The following is a 17,013-nucleotide window of genomic DNA, read 5'->3' on the forward strand; positions in this document are numbered from 1 at the left end:
ATGGGTGGTTCAAGTACTTGTAATGTACCATTGGAGGAAAATTTGGTATACGATGTTGAACTTCTTCCTCATGATCCGGGAAAAAGAATAAACATAATGGATTACCCCGCAAATGAACGAAATACAGTTAGGAGGGGTTATATTCTTAAAAAACCTTGCCAACCAAAAACTCATGACTTTCCTCAAAGACAAGTGTCTGGTTTACGTCGCTTTAGTGTTCATTGGTTCAAGAAATGGGATTGGCTTGAGTATAGTATTGAAAAAGATGCTGCATTTTGTTTTGTATGTTACTTGTTCAAGAATGAAGTTGATAGTTATTCGGGGGGTGATGCATTTGTTGATGGAGGGTTTAGGGCATGGAATAAACCGGAAAGATTTGAGAAGCATGTTGGTGGAATTAACAGTGCTCATAATCTTGCTTATGAGAAATATGTGAATTTAAGAGATGGAAAAAAAAATCAATCTTGAATGTGTTTGACAATGCAAGTGAGGTGATTAAAAGTGAATATTTTATCCGCTTGAATGCATCTTTAACTTGTTTAAGGTTTCTTTTGGGGCAAGGTTTGGCATTTCGTGGACATGATGAAAGCGGGGAGTCATATAATAGGGGTAATTTCCTTGAGCTTTTGAAATGGTTAGGAGAAAAGGTTGAGGAAGTAAGACAACATACTCTTGAAAATGCACCTAAAAATTGTCAAATGATTTCCCCTTCTATTCAAAAGGACATTATTAATTGTTGTGCCAAAGAAACAACTAGGTGCATAATAGAAGAAGTTGGTGATGATTACTTTGCCATATTAGCCGATGAGTCAAGTGATGTGTCCCAAAAAGAACAACTAGCTCTTGTTTTGCGCTTTGTTAATAGAGATAGTGGAAAGGTAATGGAGCGATTTTTAGGCATTGTTCATGTTGGTAATACTACCGCTTTAACTCTTAAAGATGCAATCATGTCTTTACTTGTTGAACATTCATTGAGTCCATCTATGATAAGGGGGCAAGGGTACGATGGAGCTAGCAACATGAAAGGTGAAATAAATGGTCTTAAGACTTTGATTATGAATGATACTCCAAGTGCCTACTACGTACATTGTTTTGCTCATCAACTTCAACTAACACTAGTTGCCGTTGCTAAAAAGAATGATAGTTGTGGTTGGCTTTTTGAGATACTTGCAAATTTATTGAATGTGGTTGGAGTTTCTTGCAAGAGAAGAGAAATGATTCGACAAGATCAAGCTCAAGAAGTTGCTCGAGCATTGGATGTAGGGGATATTGTGAGTGGATCGGGTTTAAATCAAGAACTTGGTTTGAAAAGGCCCGGGGATACTCGTTGGAGTTCTTATTACAAGTCTATTTCAAACATCATCCTCTTATTTCCTACAATTGTTAAGGTACTTGTACACATTGGGAAGCATGGTGTATCGGAAGATAAGTTCAAAGCTCAAATTGTTTTAGGACAATTAGAGTCATTTGACTTTGTTTTTATTGCTCACTTGATGTTGACTATTTTTGGTTACACTAATGATTTGTGTGTTGCTTTTCAAAGAAAGGAGCAAGATATTGTAAATGCCATGGAACTTGTCACTTACGCAAAATTGGTGTTGCAAAAAATGAGGGAGCAAGGATGGGATACTCTCTTAAACAAGGTAACTTCATTTTGTCCTAAACATGGTATTGTTGTTCCCACTATGGATTCTCCTTATGTTCCTCAAGGAAGATCAAGACGTTTTGTTGAAGAAGCAACAAATGAACATCATTTTCGGGTTGGAATTTTTGTAAGAGTGATTGATTTGCATCTTCAAGAACTTGATGATCGATTAAATGAGAGGAATATGGAGATACTAATATGTATGGCTTGTTTAAGTCCTAAAGATAACTTCTCATCCTTTGATAAAGATAAGGTACTTAAACTTGCCTCTTTTTATCCCGAAGAATTTTCAAGCTTTGATTTGATGGCTCTTGAATGTCAACTTGATATATTCATGGAGAATATGCTAAATGATGATAGATTTCAAGGTTTAAATGACCTTAACTCTCTTTCTATGATGCTTGTTAAAACTAATAAGCATAAGACTTTTCCTCTTATTCATTTGCTTATCAAGTTGATGTTGATTCTTCCGGTTGCCACGGCAAGTGTTGAAAGAGTCTTTTCCGCAATGACATGTGTCAAAAATAAGTTGCGAAATAGCATGGGTGATCAACTTATGAATGATTGTTTGGTCACTTTTATTGAAAAGGATGTCTTCCTAAGAGTTTCCGATAAAAAATTGTTGATCGCTTCCAAAATATGAAGACTCGAAGGATGAAAGTGTAATTTTAATGTAATGTTTATGTAATTTTTTTCATCATTTGAATTGTATGACTAAGTATGTTTTTTATTTTGAAATTTTAATATTAAGTATTAACTAATTTGTGTGTTTGAGTTTTTTTTTTGTTTTTATTTTTTGTTAAGCTTTTTGTAAGTTAAGCATTTTGTCCCCCCGAATTGAAAATCCTGAATCCGCCACTGCTCTCAAGTCTCTATTAATTTGCATTAATTATCAAATTTACTGTAAGATTTGTGAGTTAAACATAAATACATGACCTTATATTTGATATTTTTCACTTTTAAGGACCTCTCATTTTTTTTTCATCTTTTAAGGACCTAACATTTACTTTCCGATGGTGATTAACATCAGTTAACTCAAGGTGAGTTAAGCTTTGGTTAGCTGACATAAAACCGCAATTACCTGGCTGATGTGGCATGGGGAAGTGCGCTCATTGTTCTGAGTTGAGTTACCCCTATAATTAATTCACTTCTCATACCCTGTTCTTAAAGCGTTCCATAAGTTTGCTAAGAAAGAAAAGGCGATTCTGCTAATTTGCACCGAATTCTCACATTGATAATCGGCACCGGACTTCCTTAATCCATTATTGCCGCCGCCGCATCTACCGCCGGGAAATCCGTCCTCCACCTTGACCCTATCACTTCGATGTTCTGCGATTATATTGATTTTTGTGAAATCTGGAGTGAATAATTATTTGGAATTTAAGGATGGTGATGCTAATTTGATATATGATGGTGAGAAGAGGGGTTTTCGAGTGTTTCGGGTTCGAGAGCCGGCAATTTTAAGGATAAGAGCTTGAGTTTGACTAAGAAGAGGACATTAATGGAGATTTTTATGTTAGGATTAACTCCTACAATAAACTTAAACCTTCATATCAAATTAATCGGTAAATTTTAATTGCGGAAGCGTACTTGATTCCATGACAATTGATCGCACTCCTTAATTATACGTCTTATAGCAGATACACAATATAGGGTTTTCTCTCTGGGATATAACTGAGAGTGTATTGTATGTACTACTAGGGACCATAACCCCAGTTGTCTATTTATAAAGACTCTCTTCTTAATCTGCTCATCATGCATTAGAAAGGGTCCAACGATCTTTACACATGAAACTAAATCCATACCCTATAAAAGACGTAATTAAGCCCAACAATAATAATAGTTACTTAAATTGATCACTTTATTTTTAAGCTAAACTATATGATAACCGTATAATCCACATACATTATTGTATTTAGGATCATAAATTTCTTACAATCTCCCACTTGGACCAAATACAATTACATGTTTGTGATTGTTGTTAATTGCATTATATTTTAAAACTTTATGAGCTCAGTATACTATCATTTCCAAACTTCTTTAAACAATTCAGTCCATCATTTATATTTATATAGAGTCAAAGCAATCTAAGCTACAATAAACGCAGCTAGACCCATCAATGGCCACAATGTTAACACAATCAACGACACCAATTAAGCATAGGTGTGTAGCATGGAAATAACATAAATGTGATCCAAAATGTCTATTTCCAACTGGTCCACTTTAAACTACAACAAGATCACAATATGATCTAATAGAAGAGTAAACCAAACTGAATACTTTATGATTAGGGGATTTTTCTCCCACCAATCGGAATGCGCCACGTGGGCCAATCAGGTCCTGCCAAGTGTCCCCCAGTTGGACCTCTCAGGGCTTGCCACGTGGCACACGCTTATTCGTCCACCCTGGACCTATTATGTCAAGACACGTGGCATACTCCATGCCTAATGGAGAAGTCGGCCACCTAGGCCCAACTTCCGAGGGAAGCCCAATCAGCCCAAGGTTAACCTAAACCTAGGATTGGCACGTTTCCCGAGGTTATAAATACCTCCCTTAATCCTCATTAAGGGGGATTACGCAGATTACACACATTAAACACTCTCACCTAGAGAGACCCAATCACTTTAATTTCCGCATTAATTACTCCTTAATCAAGTACTAACTTGACCGTTGGAGGCGGATCTCCAATCATCCGGAGCATCCGTTTGTTTTGCAGGTACAGGCGTCCGGTTCCAGTCTCGGAATTGTAACTCTCCCGCAGGACATCAGAAAACCCCGAAACATTTTTGGCGTCGTCTGTGGGGAGAGTACTTCTGAGATGGCATCCACGTTTGTACCGGCTCCTGAAGAGAGACGTCCCCTGGACGACCCTCTAGTTCAGTCGGACCACGATACTGAGAATGAATTTGAAGTTGAAGCTCACACAGCTTCAGACGGGACCCTAAGGGCCCGACGTACCCGTCATACCGAAAGGAGGGAACGGGAACATCTTCAAACTGGAAGTGAGCCAGCAGGCGCACCGCCTGTTCGGCAGCAGCCGACTGATGGGTCTGCTCCCATCACAAGGAACGAACTCATGACCTTCATGAGGGACTTCAAGGGAGAAATTCAGGAGTTGATCAACAAGAAGCCGCCTGCTCTAGACAAGGAGCAGTCGGCTAAGAAACCCTCCACTTCACGGAAGAGGAAGCCAGTTCAAGGGCGTGAGGCGACCCCTCATCCTAAATCTAGGAAGTGGGAGCCGCCTGCCCTTGATTTCACAAAATACTGTTTTCCTACTCCAGGAAAAAGGAAACCTGTTCGTCATATTCAGGCAGACGGGTCGAGGAAAACATACACAGATGCTCGGCTACTGCTAGAGCAGAAGAAGAGTGACCGATTGTCAGAGTCGGCCTCTAATTCAAACTTCCAAGACAGTCTGCGCAATACCTCGATGAGGCATACTCAGTCATATCATGAGAGTCAGTCAGGCGGCACCTCCCTTCAGTCCGGCTTTCATAGCGACCAGGCGGTACCAAACTTACCGTTTGTACCGCAACAACAGTATTTTTTGCAGCCACCTCCGTTTGGTGGACATGCAGCAAAAAATGTCCAACCTATGGACTGGCAGCTACGGTTTCTTAGACTTGGCGAACAGCCGTCGACCTTCCCCAAGGAAATTACTGAAGCCGCTCAGCCGACCAAAGTGAAAAATGTATTAGTAGGCGCCTATGACGGCACTACTAACCCAGAAGACCATCTGATGGCATTCACCAACCTGATGTACCTTCAAGGGTTGGATGATCCCACTTGGTGCAAGTGTTTCCCAGCGACTCTCAAAGGAATCACACAACAATGGTTCGGCAACCTGCCGACTGGTTGTGTAAATAACTTCAGGACGCTTTCTTACTTATTCACCTCCAACTTTGCCATGAACATCCCTGCGAAGAAGACGACCCTTGATTTAGGAACGATTCAGCAGGGCGAGAAGGAGGGGCTTCGTTCTTACATTAGGCGGTTTAACCTGATGAGAATACAGATTCAAGGGTTACCGGATGAAGTAGCCTATACTGACTTTTTCAGAGGTCTCAAAGACGGGTCGACCTTCAAATTTGATTTGGTCCGAAAGAGGGTGGCGACTCTTCAAGAGACCTTGATTGAAGCGGAAGCCTATATACAGGCGACTGATCTTTGTAGTACGGTAAAAAAGTCAGACGGGAAAAGGTCCGACAAAAGAGAAGGACGACAAAAACAGTCGTCAAACAAAGATGAGAAGAGAAAAGAGGTCTGGGCGGCTGATTCCTCTAAACAGCCGGCCCAGAAGAAGAAAAAAGAATTCAAACCATACTCCTCAATGTATGCGTTTAACAAGGATATCCAATTTATCCTAAAGGAAATCAAGGGACGGATCTCAATTGAGATGCCGGTCCCCATGAAGGGTTCTGCAAACAACCGGAACCAAGAAAAATTTTGTGATTATCATGAAGATGTTGGTCATCACACCAATGAATGCATCAGTCTCATGCGGTATCTGGACCGCCTGGCTGAGCAAGGTGATCTTGACACTTATGTCAAGAAATCTACGGGGAACACATCCTCGAAAAAGCAGTCGGCCAAAAAGAATCAACAGGCCGACAACTCCGATACAGATGATGCAGTCGTCTACACCATTGCAGGCGGCTTCTCAGGAGGTGGGCCCACTATTCGGGGCAACAAAGACAATATCAGACGGCTAGATGTAAATTCCGTTTACCAAGAACGGCCCTCCAAATATTCATTTCCTGAGATTGTCATCACTGAAGAAGATCTAGGAGGGGTAAAAGGGCCGCATGACGACCCTATCGTTATTGAATGTAAAGTGGCCAACCAGAGAGTTGGCCGAATCCTCATAGATACCGGAAGCTCCTCAGATCTCATCAGTAGAAAATGTCTGTCGAAACTAAAATATCAGACTGATTGCATACATCCGGCATCTCACCCTTTAGTAGGGTTTGGAGGAGGAGTCGTCCACCCAGTGGGACGAGTGGATTTACCCATCCGCCTGGGTGAAAAAGGGGAAGGACGACACATGGTAGTCCGGTTCCTGGTAGTAGAAGAACTCTCGGCCTACAACATGATTCTGGGACGACCAACCCTGAATAATTCCAAGGCTGTTATAATCCCATCTCTTATGTTGCTCAAGTTTGAGAGGGATAATGGAACAGTCGGGTCCTTAAGGGGAGATCAGAGGATGGCCCGAGAGTGCTATCTCTCGGATGCCAAGCCCACTGTTATGGGCGCTGGGTCGAGTGGTGGAAAAATAGACCTTGACAATGTCAAGGAGAGTGCGCCTGTTCAAGAAGCAGGCGACAAGAAGAGAAAGGCATCCCAGACGGGGGCCGCAAGAAAAGACAGAAAATAGCAATCATTGGCAGAGGAGCGGTCGGATGAATTTCGCCCTCAGCCAACTGGTGAGCATACGGACCTGATCTTAGATGACTCGCGTCCTGACAGAACACTCAAAGTTGGGACGACTGCTCTAAGGGTCCTGGGTGAGACTTTCACAAACTATTGAAAGAATACAAGGACATCTTTGCATTCGAAGTCCATGAAATGCCAGGCATCAGTCCTGATCTGGCGGTACATAAACTGGCCGTGGATCCAAAAAAGAAACCAGTAAGGCAGAAGAAGCGGAACCATGGCGAAGAAAGAAGTCAGGCGGCAGCCGCCGAAGTTAAAAAATTACTTGATGCAGGGTTCATCCGACAATGTTACTTCCCAGATTGGGTTGCAAATGTGGTGCTTGTTAAAAAGCCGAATGGCACCTAGAGAATGTGTGTAGACTACACAGACTTAAAACAAGGCGTGCCCCAAAGACAGTTACCCTCTGCCTAAAATTGATAACCTGGTCGACTCAACAGCCGGCCATGCTTTGATGAGCTTTATGGACGCCTACTCTGGTTTCCATCAAATTCCTTTATGGAAGAAAGATCAGGAGAAGACGGCCTTCGTAACTGATCAAGGGTTATACTGTTACACGGTCATGCCGTTTGGTCTTAAGAATGCCCCGGCCACTTTCCAGCGAATGATAAACACTGTGTTCTTTGATCGGATTGGGAGAAATGTCGAGGCATATATTGATGATATGATTGTCAAGTCTAAACTTCAGAAAGATCATCTGTCGGACCTCCGAGAAACTTTCGCTACACTCAGGCGGCACCATGTCATGCTCAATCCCAAGAAATGTGTCTTTGGAGTTGAGTCTGGGAAATTTCTCGGATTCCTTATCAATCAGAGAGGAATAGAGGTGAACCCTGAGAAGGTGCAGGCGTTCATCAACATGCAGTCGCCTCGTACCATCTGAGAGGTTCAGAAGTTAACAGGTTAACTGGCGGCCTTGGGAAGATTTCTAAGCCGATCAGGCGACAAATGCTTTTACTTTTTCCAGGCAATTAAGAAGAAGGCAAGGTTTGAATGGGGGCCGGATGCTGAGGCGGCCTTCCAGAAATTGAAAGTTCACTTGCATTCCTTGCCGAGGCTGGTCAGCCCTTTACCCAAAGAAGTACTTTACATGTACCTGGCCGTCTCTGATCATGCGTTAAGCGCTGTTCTTCTTGCTGAAAGAGACGGCTGTCAGCTCCCGGTCTACTTTGTCAGTCATGTACTGAAAAATGTCGAGTTGAGGTATCCCTTAGTGGAGAAATTTGGTCTTGCACTCTTCATGGCTGTTAAAAAATTGAAGCCCTACTTTTTGGCACATGCAGTCGTCGTGTATACAGATCAACCTATCAAGCGGCCACTGACCACCATGGAGTCGTCAGGCCGAATGATCAAATGGGCCATAAAAATACAGAGCCTCGAATTTACTTTCGAGCCTAAAAAACCAGTGAAGGGGCAAGCCTTTGCTGACTTTATTGTTGAGATGACTCGTCCCCCTGATTCTCGAGATCCAGACCAAGTCTGGAAGGTATATGTGGATGGAAGCTATACATCAAATGGTTGTGGAGCAGGCGTCATATGTCAGTCGCCAGAGGGCGACAGGTACGAGTATGCTCTACGCTTCAGTTTTCAGGCCTCAAACAATGAGGCAGAATATGAAGCTTTACTAGCTGGAATCCGCATGTGCAAAGCGGCAGGGGAACGAAAGATAGACGCCTGTTCCGATTCACAATTGATAGTGAGTCAGTATAATGGCGAATACGAAGCAACCCATCCGGCCATGATCAAGTATTTACAGGCGGTACGACAGGCGGTCGGATCCCTTGAAGATTTTCGTCTGGCTCAAGTGCCGAGATCAGAAAACAACCAGGCGGATGCACTTTCAAAATTAGCATCATCCGCTTCTTGTGATACTCCTCGAACTGTTTTTTGGGAAGTAATGGAGAAGAGAAGCATCGAGGAAGACCCTATTGGAATCCTAGACAGAAGCTCAACCTGGATGGATCCAATCAGGGCATATCTGACAAACGGTACCCTGCCGGATGATCATCAACAGGCGGCAGCACTGAAAAAACGAGCAACCAGTTTTGAAATGATAAAGGGAGAACTTCACAAAAGGGGGTACCTTGAACCCTTCTTGAAGTGTGTTACTCCAGAAAAGGGGCGAGAGATACTAGACGATCTTCACTCTGGTTACTGTGCTTCCCATATAGGCGGTAGGACGCTTGCTCAACGGACAAGGCGGCAGGGCTAATTTTGGCCTACTTTAGAAGCAGATGCAATGGAGATGGTGAAAAAATGTGACAAGTGCCAAAGGTTTGGCAAGCTAATTCACCGTCCGGCTACTGACCTCACTACCATTCATAGCCCACTACCGTTTGCTAAGTGGGGCATGGATATTCTGGGTCCATATACGCCTGCTACAGGCGGAAGGAGGTACATACTTGTTGCAGTCGACTACTTCACTAAATGGGTAGAGGCGGAGGCTGTAAAGGGAATCAAGACGAAGGATGTAATTTCATTCATTTGGAAAAATGTCATCACTCGGTTCGGGGTTCCCATGTCTATGGTTTTTGATAATGGTCCCCAATTTGAGACGCCTGTTCTCAAAAGCTGGTTGGGTGACCAAGGAATTGCACACTACTTTGCATCTGTCAGCCATCCACAAGCAAACGGCCAGGTAGAAGCCTTTAATAAAATCATCTCAGATGGTCTCAAGAAAAAGATTGAACGAGCAGGCGGCCTATGGGCGGATGAATTACCACATGTTCTCTGGGCCATTAGGACGACTGAAAAAGGGGCGACTGGAGAAACTCCATTCCTCCTAACTTATGGTGCGGAAGCTGTTCTTCCAATAGAACACTACGAGCCGACTCTTCGAGTAATGCGATATGACGAAGAGGCAAACTGGGAAGCCATGCGCCTGGCATTAGACTCACTCCCTGAAAGGAGGGGCAATGCTGTCTTGCGCCATGAAATTTACCGCTTGAGAATGACTAGATCATACAACAAAAAAGTACACAGGCGTCCACTCAAAGTGGGGGACTTTGTACTTAGAAAAATGAAAGCAGTTGGTAGGGCTAATGAGTCTGGCAAACTAACTCCCAACTGGGAAGGACCCTACCGAATCTGTGAAGAGGTCAGGGACGGTACCTACCGTCTGGAAACACCAGACGGCCAACCGTTGCCTCGAACTTGGAATGTAGATAATCTTAAGAAATATTTCTTTTGAATGATGTAAATAGTCAAGGGCTACTTAATAAAAGTTTGCTGTTTCATTCGATTTTGTACTAAGAGGGGCACGCCTACTAACAAACAGTCGGCTACTCTCCATATTTAGTTTTCATTTTTACCTAAGAGGGGCATGCCTACTGACAAACAGTCGGCTACTCTCCATGTTTAATTTTTATTCTTACTTAAGAGGGGCACGCCGCTTGTTTCACTCAACCGGCTACTCTCCCATAATACAGTTCACCAAGAACTATCAAAGGCTCATGGCTAAAATAATCAGACCAGGCGTCAAGCCAACTGATCAAAATATAAAAATTCAATTCGACCTGTCCCAACGTTATAGCAGGCGTCCGACGGCATCCATCCGGATGAAATTCGTCGCAGAGAGCAGCTCCCTTTTGGGTGGAACATTGTTCTATAAAATCATTACACGGCACCTATACGACTGTCTAAACAAGACAACCACGTAGCTGTTTCCCGGACAAGGATACCTCTCACTTAACTGACTAATCAGGTCAAACAAGTGTTCGCAGTAACCATCCGTGTCAACCAACCGACTGGACTACTTGGGATAAGAACAGTCGGTATCTTATGAGTTGATAGCCAACAAACATTGGCGAATAAAGGGGAGCAACCGGTACTCACCGCTTGAAACCTCTACTACTCAGTCACTCGGCGACTAGGTAACAATCATGTTTACTTGGTCACTCCTTAAAAATTTAGTATGAAACTAAAAAGGTGTTCATACAGCACCTGTTCACACTAGATTAAATGTGGCGGGGAACAGTCGGCCTAGATTGCCTAAATTCTCTAGCCTAAAAACATGACAGGTAGGAAACCACTTTCCTACTTGGTTAATTTTACAAATGACAGGACCACCTGCCTAAAGGGGATCCAGTCTTTAAAATGGGTCGAATACCGATTGGATAAATGGCCGACTGATCGCCTAGCCTGGAAACAGACAACCAGTCGTCTAGGGGCATAGGCGGCGTGACTAACTATCCGTACCTGTCTGCAACTATCGGCCATGTAAAACAGTCGGTATAGTGTGCAATTGGATATCAGAATATTCAATACTTAAACAAATTTGAAGCAAAACAAAAATATTCATTAAAAGGAAGTCGGTCATTAAAGACCGGCCAAATATTCAGAGCCCCGGCCCCCTGGCCGGGTAAATACAAACAAACGGCACGCATGCCGTAGAAAGAAGACATAAAGCTTAAGAAGGAGGCAGATCTTCAATATTAGCAGCTGCCGCCTGGTCAGCACTCTTTTTGCTGGACTCGGCTTCAGCTGCATCCTTCTTCGATGCATTACCCCAAAGCGGCACAAGCGCCACTACCGGCTGCTCCTCCTCCTCCAACGCCTCTTCCTCAGCAGCCGCCAGGATCTCTTGATTATATCTATCAGAACACTGGCGGTACGTTTTTTCCCAGGAGGCAAAGTCGGCATTGGGGAAGAGGCGGCCCCAAGTCATGCGCTGGATTTGAGCAGAGTCTTCCATCATCTCCTGGACCAGCTCTTTCTTTTCTTGCTCGGCCTTTTCCGAGAGCTCCTGAGTAAGACTCTTCTCCTGGGTCACCAGGCGTTCCTTAACAGCCGCCAAGGATTTCTCCAAGGTGTCGTATGAGGACATCTTTTGGCGAAGAGGTCTCAGCTCGGCCTTGAGATTGTTGATGGTCGCCTCCAGCTCGCTATTCCTCTTCTGGGCCGCCTCTAACTGAGCCCGGATAGCGGCGGTAGCCTGCGCCTGATAATAAAGAATATCAATTGTCAGAACCTCATTTTGGGCAATTTGAAACATTGCCTTATCACAGTCAGAGGCAGCCATAGCTTTTGCAGCCTTTACCTCTTTGTTCTTCCTATCAAGCGGCTGACGGAGGCCGTTTACTCGGAGCAGGGCCTAAGTAAAAAGGGGAACAGGCGTCAGTTTCCAAAAAAAAAAAAAAAAAGGGGGGGGGCGTCCTGGAATTCAAATACTCAAAAATATGTTAAGTATACCTCAGCAAGGACTCCTGCAATCCTGTCTAGGTCAAGGGTGCCGACACCCCTGACCGCCTCCCTTTTAGCTGGAGGAACGACCTTGATCATAGACTTGGCCACCTCGACCAAGTCAGGCTCCTGAGGGCCGGCTGCATTAAGCATAGACAAACGGATTAGACCTAGTAAAGAAGGGAGAAAGTCTAAAATTTACAAGGACAACTTCATACTTCTAGGCGGCCCAATTGGAGTTTTGGAAGGAGTGGCCGGCTGTTTCTCAGCCGCCGCATGTTTCCTGGCAGAACCAGGAGAGCTCGCAACAGTCGTCCTCCGGGCCTTGGAGTCCGGCTGTTGGGAAGAAGAAGCTCTTGGAGCGCCCGTCTAAAAAAGAAGAAAAGAGTCAGTATATGCATAAACACAACTCCAAAAAGAGGGTGAAAGGTTCAAAGCCCACCAAGGGTGCCCCCTTGTTGGCGGAGTCGGTTAAAGACTGTTGCATGATGGAGGCCCGCAACATGGCCGCCGTAGTCTTGGAGGCGGTAATTTTGCTCATGGCGTCCGCTGCAAAAACAAATAGCAAAGTTAATAAAAGTCATAACAGAATTGCATGGAACAACAGAGTATTCGACAGGCCGACTACCTCTTGAGCATCGACTGCTGAGGCCACAGGCGGCCAAAAAGTACTCGTCGTAGAGCCATTTGAAGCTCGGGACGCAGTGCAGGGGTACTTGCTCTCGTACCCCTGAAGTAGAATTCACCTTCGACTCTACTTTGAAGAGTCCTTTATCTAGGATCTCTTTCTTAGCCTTGGGGGGAACAGGCGGCATGCTGCGGCCGCCTGCAAGAAGGGGCGGATTTCTGTTCCACCTGTTGAAGCGCTTGTTCAGCTCTGTGTCTGAACTCTCAATGATAAGGAAGGTGCTCCGCCAGTCCTTCCATTTGTTTGCTTTACCTCTTGTCATGAGGTAGCCCCTATGGCTCGTCAATTGATACCAGCCGGTACCGCCTGCCTTAGGGGTCCGGCTGAGGTAGTTCATGTGGGCGAAAGCCTCGAAGTTCGGCTCCACCCCGTGCAGTTCGCACCCGGCCACATAGCCGAGTACGTTGACCCAGGAGTTCGGGGCTAACTGCCATAACCCCAACTCATACCCATCCAAGATCCGCTGAACAGCCGGATGTAGTGGGAAGCGCAGCCCAGCCTTGATGGCCGCCTCGTAGCAGCCAAAGCAGGCGCCATCATAACTAGTACCAGCCGGCCAGACGACTGTGTCTTCTAGATCTGGCACGAACACTAAAAAGCCGGGGCCCATTGTGTGGTTTGCGATAAAGCTCCCCACTTTTTCTTGCATGGCCGTGATCCGGCCCCGAGGTACCGTGCAGTAGTAGGGGGTATTTTGCTCTCGGTGAGAGGCGGATGGCTCCGCCCAATTGTCCCCCTTCTCAACTGCGTGAGAAAGCCTCGCCTCTTGTAGGCGACTGTTTTTCTCTTCTGTGTCCAGAGAAGCATGGCCAGAAGAGCTAGACTTGGATTCGTCCTCTGACGAGTCCGAAGAGGACGAATCCTCCCCTCTCCCAGAGGGGCCCGCCTCCTCTCCTTTAAAAGGAGCAGGAGAGAATGTAGAATTGTCAACTGTAAAATGGGAAGGGGTCACTTTGACTCCTCCCTCAGAACTGCCGGCTTTCAAGCCGCTTTGTTTCACTTCCACATCTGGCGCCTGGTCAGATGTTTCACTAATCGGCACCCGGTGGGAGGAGCCGTCTGAGTTTGAGATCCTAGCCGTCTTTTTTGTTCTGGCCATCATGTTCTGCATAGACACAGATACAGTCGGACTTTGTATAAAGGGCAAAGATGGGTCCAGAAAAGGGCAGGCGGCACTCCTAGTCCTAGATTCTGCCGTCCCCGGTGACCGGCTGATCGCTAACCTAGGTCGTGTCGTGTGCTTCCGTGGTGCCATTTCAAAAAAGAATAAAGTAAAGAGAAAATTAAGAGTAAAAGAACTGACGGTTACCTGAACGAGTGACGATTGATGAAGTTCTGAAAATCCTTTGCAGTTGGCTTGTTAGAGCAGGCGGTAGGCATAAAGGGTCCAAAATGTCAGAGCAAGTTCAGGGGTCCGAATGTTCTCTCACAAAGTTCTCAAGTGTGAAAATGACCGAAGGCAACACTCCCTTATATAGGCGAAGTGAGAAGGAGAAGGGTCACTTTCGGAATTCAAAATTTGGGCGGGAGAATCTCTCGGCCTTTCGCCGAGTGACACCTGTAGCAGGCCGTCGCCTGTTACAGGGCGACACCTGTCATAGGTATCACGTGACCAGTCACGTGCCACCTGTGAGGGGCAAATGATTAGGGGATTTTGCTCCCACCAATCGGAATGCGCCACGTGGGCCAATCAGGTCCCGCCAAGTGTCCCCCAGTTGGACCTCTCAGGGCTTGCCACGTGGCACATGCTTATTCGTCCACCCTGGACCTATTATGTCATGACACGTGGCATACTCCATGCCTAATGGAGAAGTCGGCCACCTAGGCCCAACTTCCGAGGGAAGCCCAATCAGCCCAAGGTTAACCTAAACCTAGGATTGGCACGTTTCCCGAGGTTATAAATACCTCCCTTAATCCTCATTAAGGGGGATTACGCAGATTACACACATTAAACACTCTCACCTAGAGAGACCCAATCACTTTAATTTCCGCATTAATTACTCCTTAATCAAGTACTAACTTGACCGTCGGAGGCGGATCTCCAATCATCCGGAGCATCCGTTTGTTTTGCAGGTACAGGCGTCCGGTTCCAGTCTCGGAATTGTAACTCTCCCGCAAGACATCAGAAAACCCCGAAACACTTTATTTCTGTAGAAATACTTAAAACCACAATGTTCAAAATGTGTCTATATCATACAAGTAATAAAATAACAAACTCCCACTGAAACTATATATCCATATGTGGCATGACACCCATACGAGCAATGTGCTCATGAAATACTTTAGGTGGTAAACCCTCAGTAAGCGGATCTGCAATCATGGAATTTGTGCTAATATGCTCTAAGGACAATTGTTACTCTCCACTTTTTCCTTCACAACTCTAAACTTGACATTAATATGCTTTGATTTTGTCAAGCTTTTGTTATTGTTGACATACAATACTTCTAACCTATTGTCACATAGCAATTTGAGTGGTCTGTCAATACCATTCACTATGCGTAGACCTTTGACAAAATTCCTTAACCATAATGCATGGTTGGATGCCTCATAACAAGCTATGAATTCTGCTATTCTGCTTCCATGGTGGAAGTAGCTGTAAGTGTCTGTTTGACAAGAGGCAACTCCTCCAACTATGACAAAGATGTAGCCAGATGTGGATTTCAGGCTATCTTGACATCCAACAAGGTCAGAATCAGTGTATCTAATGATCTCAAGTTGATCTGTTCTTCTGTAAGTGAGCAAGTAATGCTTTGTTCTCTGCAAATACCGCATAATCTTTTTTACTGCTTTCCAATGATCAAGTCTTGGATTGCTTAGATATCTGCCCAACATTCCAACAATGTATGCAATATCTGGACGGGTACAAACTTGAGCATACATAAGGCTCCCTACAACTGATGCATAAGGGATCTTCATTTCTTTATTCTCAAAGTCATTCTTTGGGCATTGTGTGATACTGAACTTGCCTCCCTTAGCCACAGGGGTATCACCTGGTTTACAGTCTTGCATGCCAAACCTTTTTAAAACTAAACTTTTCCGATATAGTCCTTTTGTGACAATCCAAGAGTGCCTAGATGGCGATCTCGATGAATTTGTATCCTTAACACAAAAGAGGCGTCTCCAAGATCTTTCATCTCGAAGTGATTTGATAGAAATCACTTGGTTTCGTGCAAATAGCCTATATCGTTGCTGGCAAGCAATATGTCATCAACATATAAAACCAGGAAAACATGCTTAATCCCATAAAACTTATGGTACACACAATCAGAAACTGCATTTGTCTCAAAACCATGAGACATAACAACTTGATGAAACTTAAAGTACCATTGACAAGTAGCTTGTTTGAGTCCATAGATGGATGTCTTTAATTTCAAACCAGTTTTTTTGAATCTTCCGAAACAAAGTTCTCTAGTTGTTGAATATAGATGGTTTCCTCAATGTCAGCATTGAGAAATGCTATCTTAACACCCATTTGATGTAACTCAAGATCATAATATGCTACAAGTGCCATCATAATCCCAAAGGAGTCTTTAGAAGAAACTGGTGAATAAGTCTCCTTATAATCAATGCCTTCCTTTTGAGTATAGCCCTTAGTGACAAGACGAGCCTTACGCTTTATCACACTGCCATTTGAATCTCTTTTGGTCTTAAAAATGGATTTACAACCAATGGGTTTCACACCTTCTGGCAAAGAAACAAGGTCCCAAACGTCATTGTCCATCATGGACTTAATTTCCTCATTCATGGCATCAATCCACTCTTGAGAGTTAGGGCCTTTAATGGCTTGGAGAACAGTGATTGGATCATCATCCACCATTTCATTATCCAACTCTTGTTCTTGAAATAGTGCAACACATTCTTCACTAATTTCATTGTTATCCTCCTGTTCCTGGAGAAAAACAATATAGTCATCTGAAATTGCATTTCTTCTTTCTCTAGTGGATCTCCTTAATGGCACTGGTCTTTGAAGTTGTTGAGTTTGTTCATTAGGAATTTCCTGTTGATTCTGAATAGGGGAATCATTTTGAGTTTCTGGAGTTGTACCTTCAATCATGTCAGG

At 44.3% G+C, this 17,013-nt stretch overlaps 1 protein-coding gene across 1 annotated transcript; it reads left to right on the plus strand.

The window, feature by feature from the left end:
• On the plus strand, positions 1–2,288 carry LOC110711195 (zinc finger MYM-type protein 1-like). Its single transcript, XM_021889575.1, has 2 exons — positions 1–403; positions 562–2,288. Exons 1-2 carry the CDS (start codon positions 1–3, stop codon positions 2,286–2,288), a joined length of 2,130 nt encoding a protein of 709 aa, XP_021745267.1.
• Positions 2,289–17,013: the final 14,725 nt, after the last annotated feature.

The sequence above is a fragment of the Chenopodium quinoa genome, unplaced genomic scaffold, assembly GCF_001683475.1.
Source record: "Chenopodium quinoa cultivar QQ74 unplaced genomic scaffold, ASM168347v1, whole genome shotgun sequence".
NCBI classification, from domain to species: domain Eukaryota; kingdom Viridiplantae; phylum Streptophyta; class Magnoliopsida; order Caryophyllales; family Amaranthaceae; genus Chenopodium; species Chenopodium quinoa.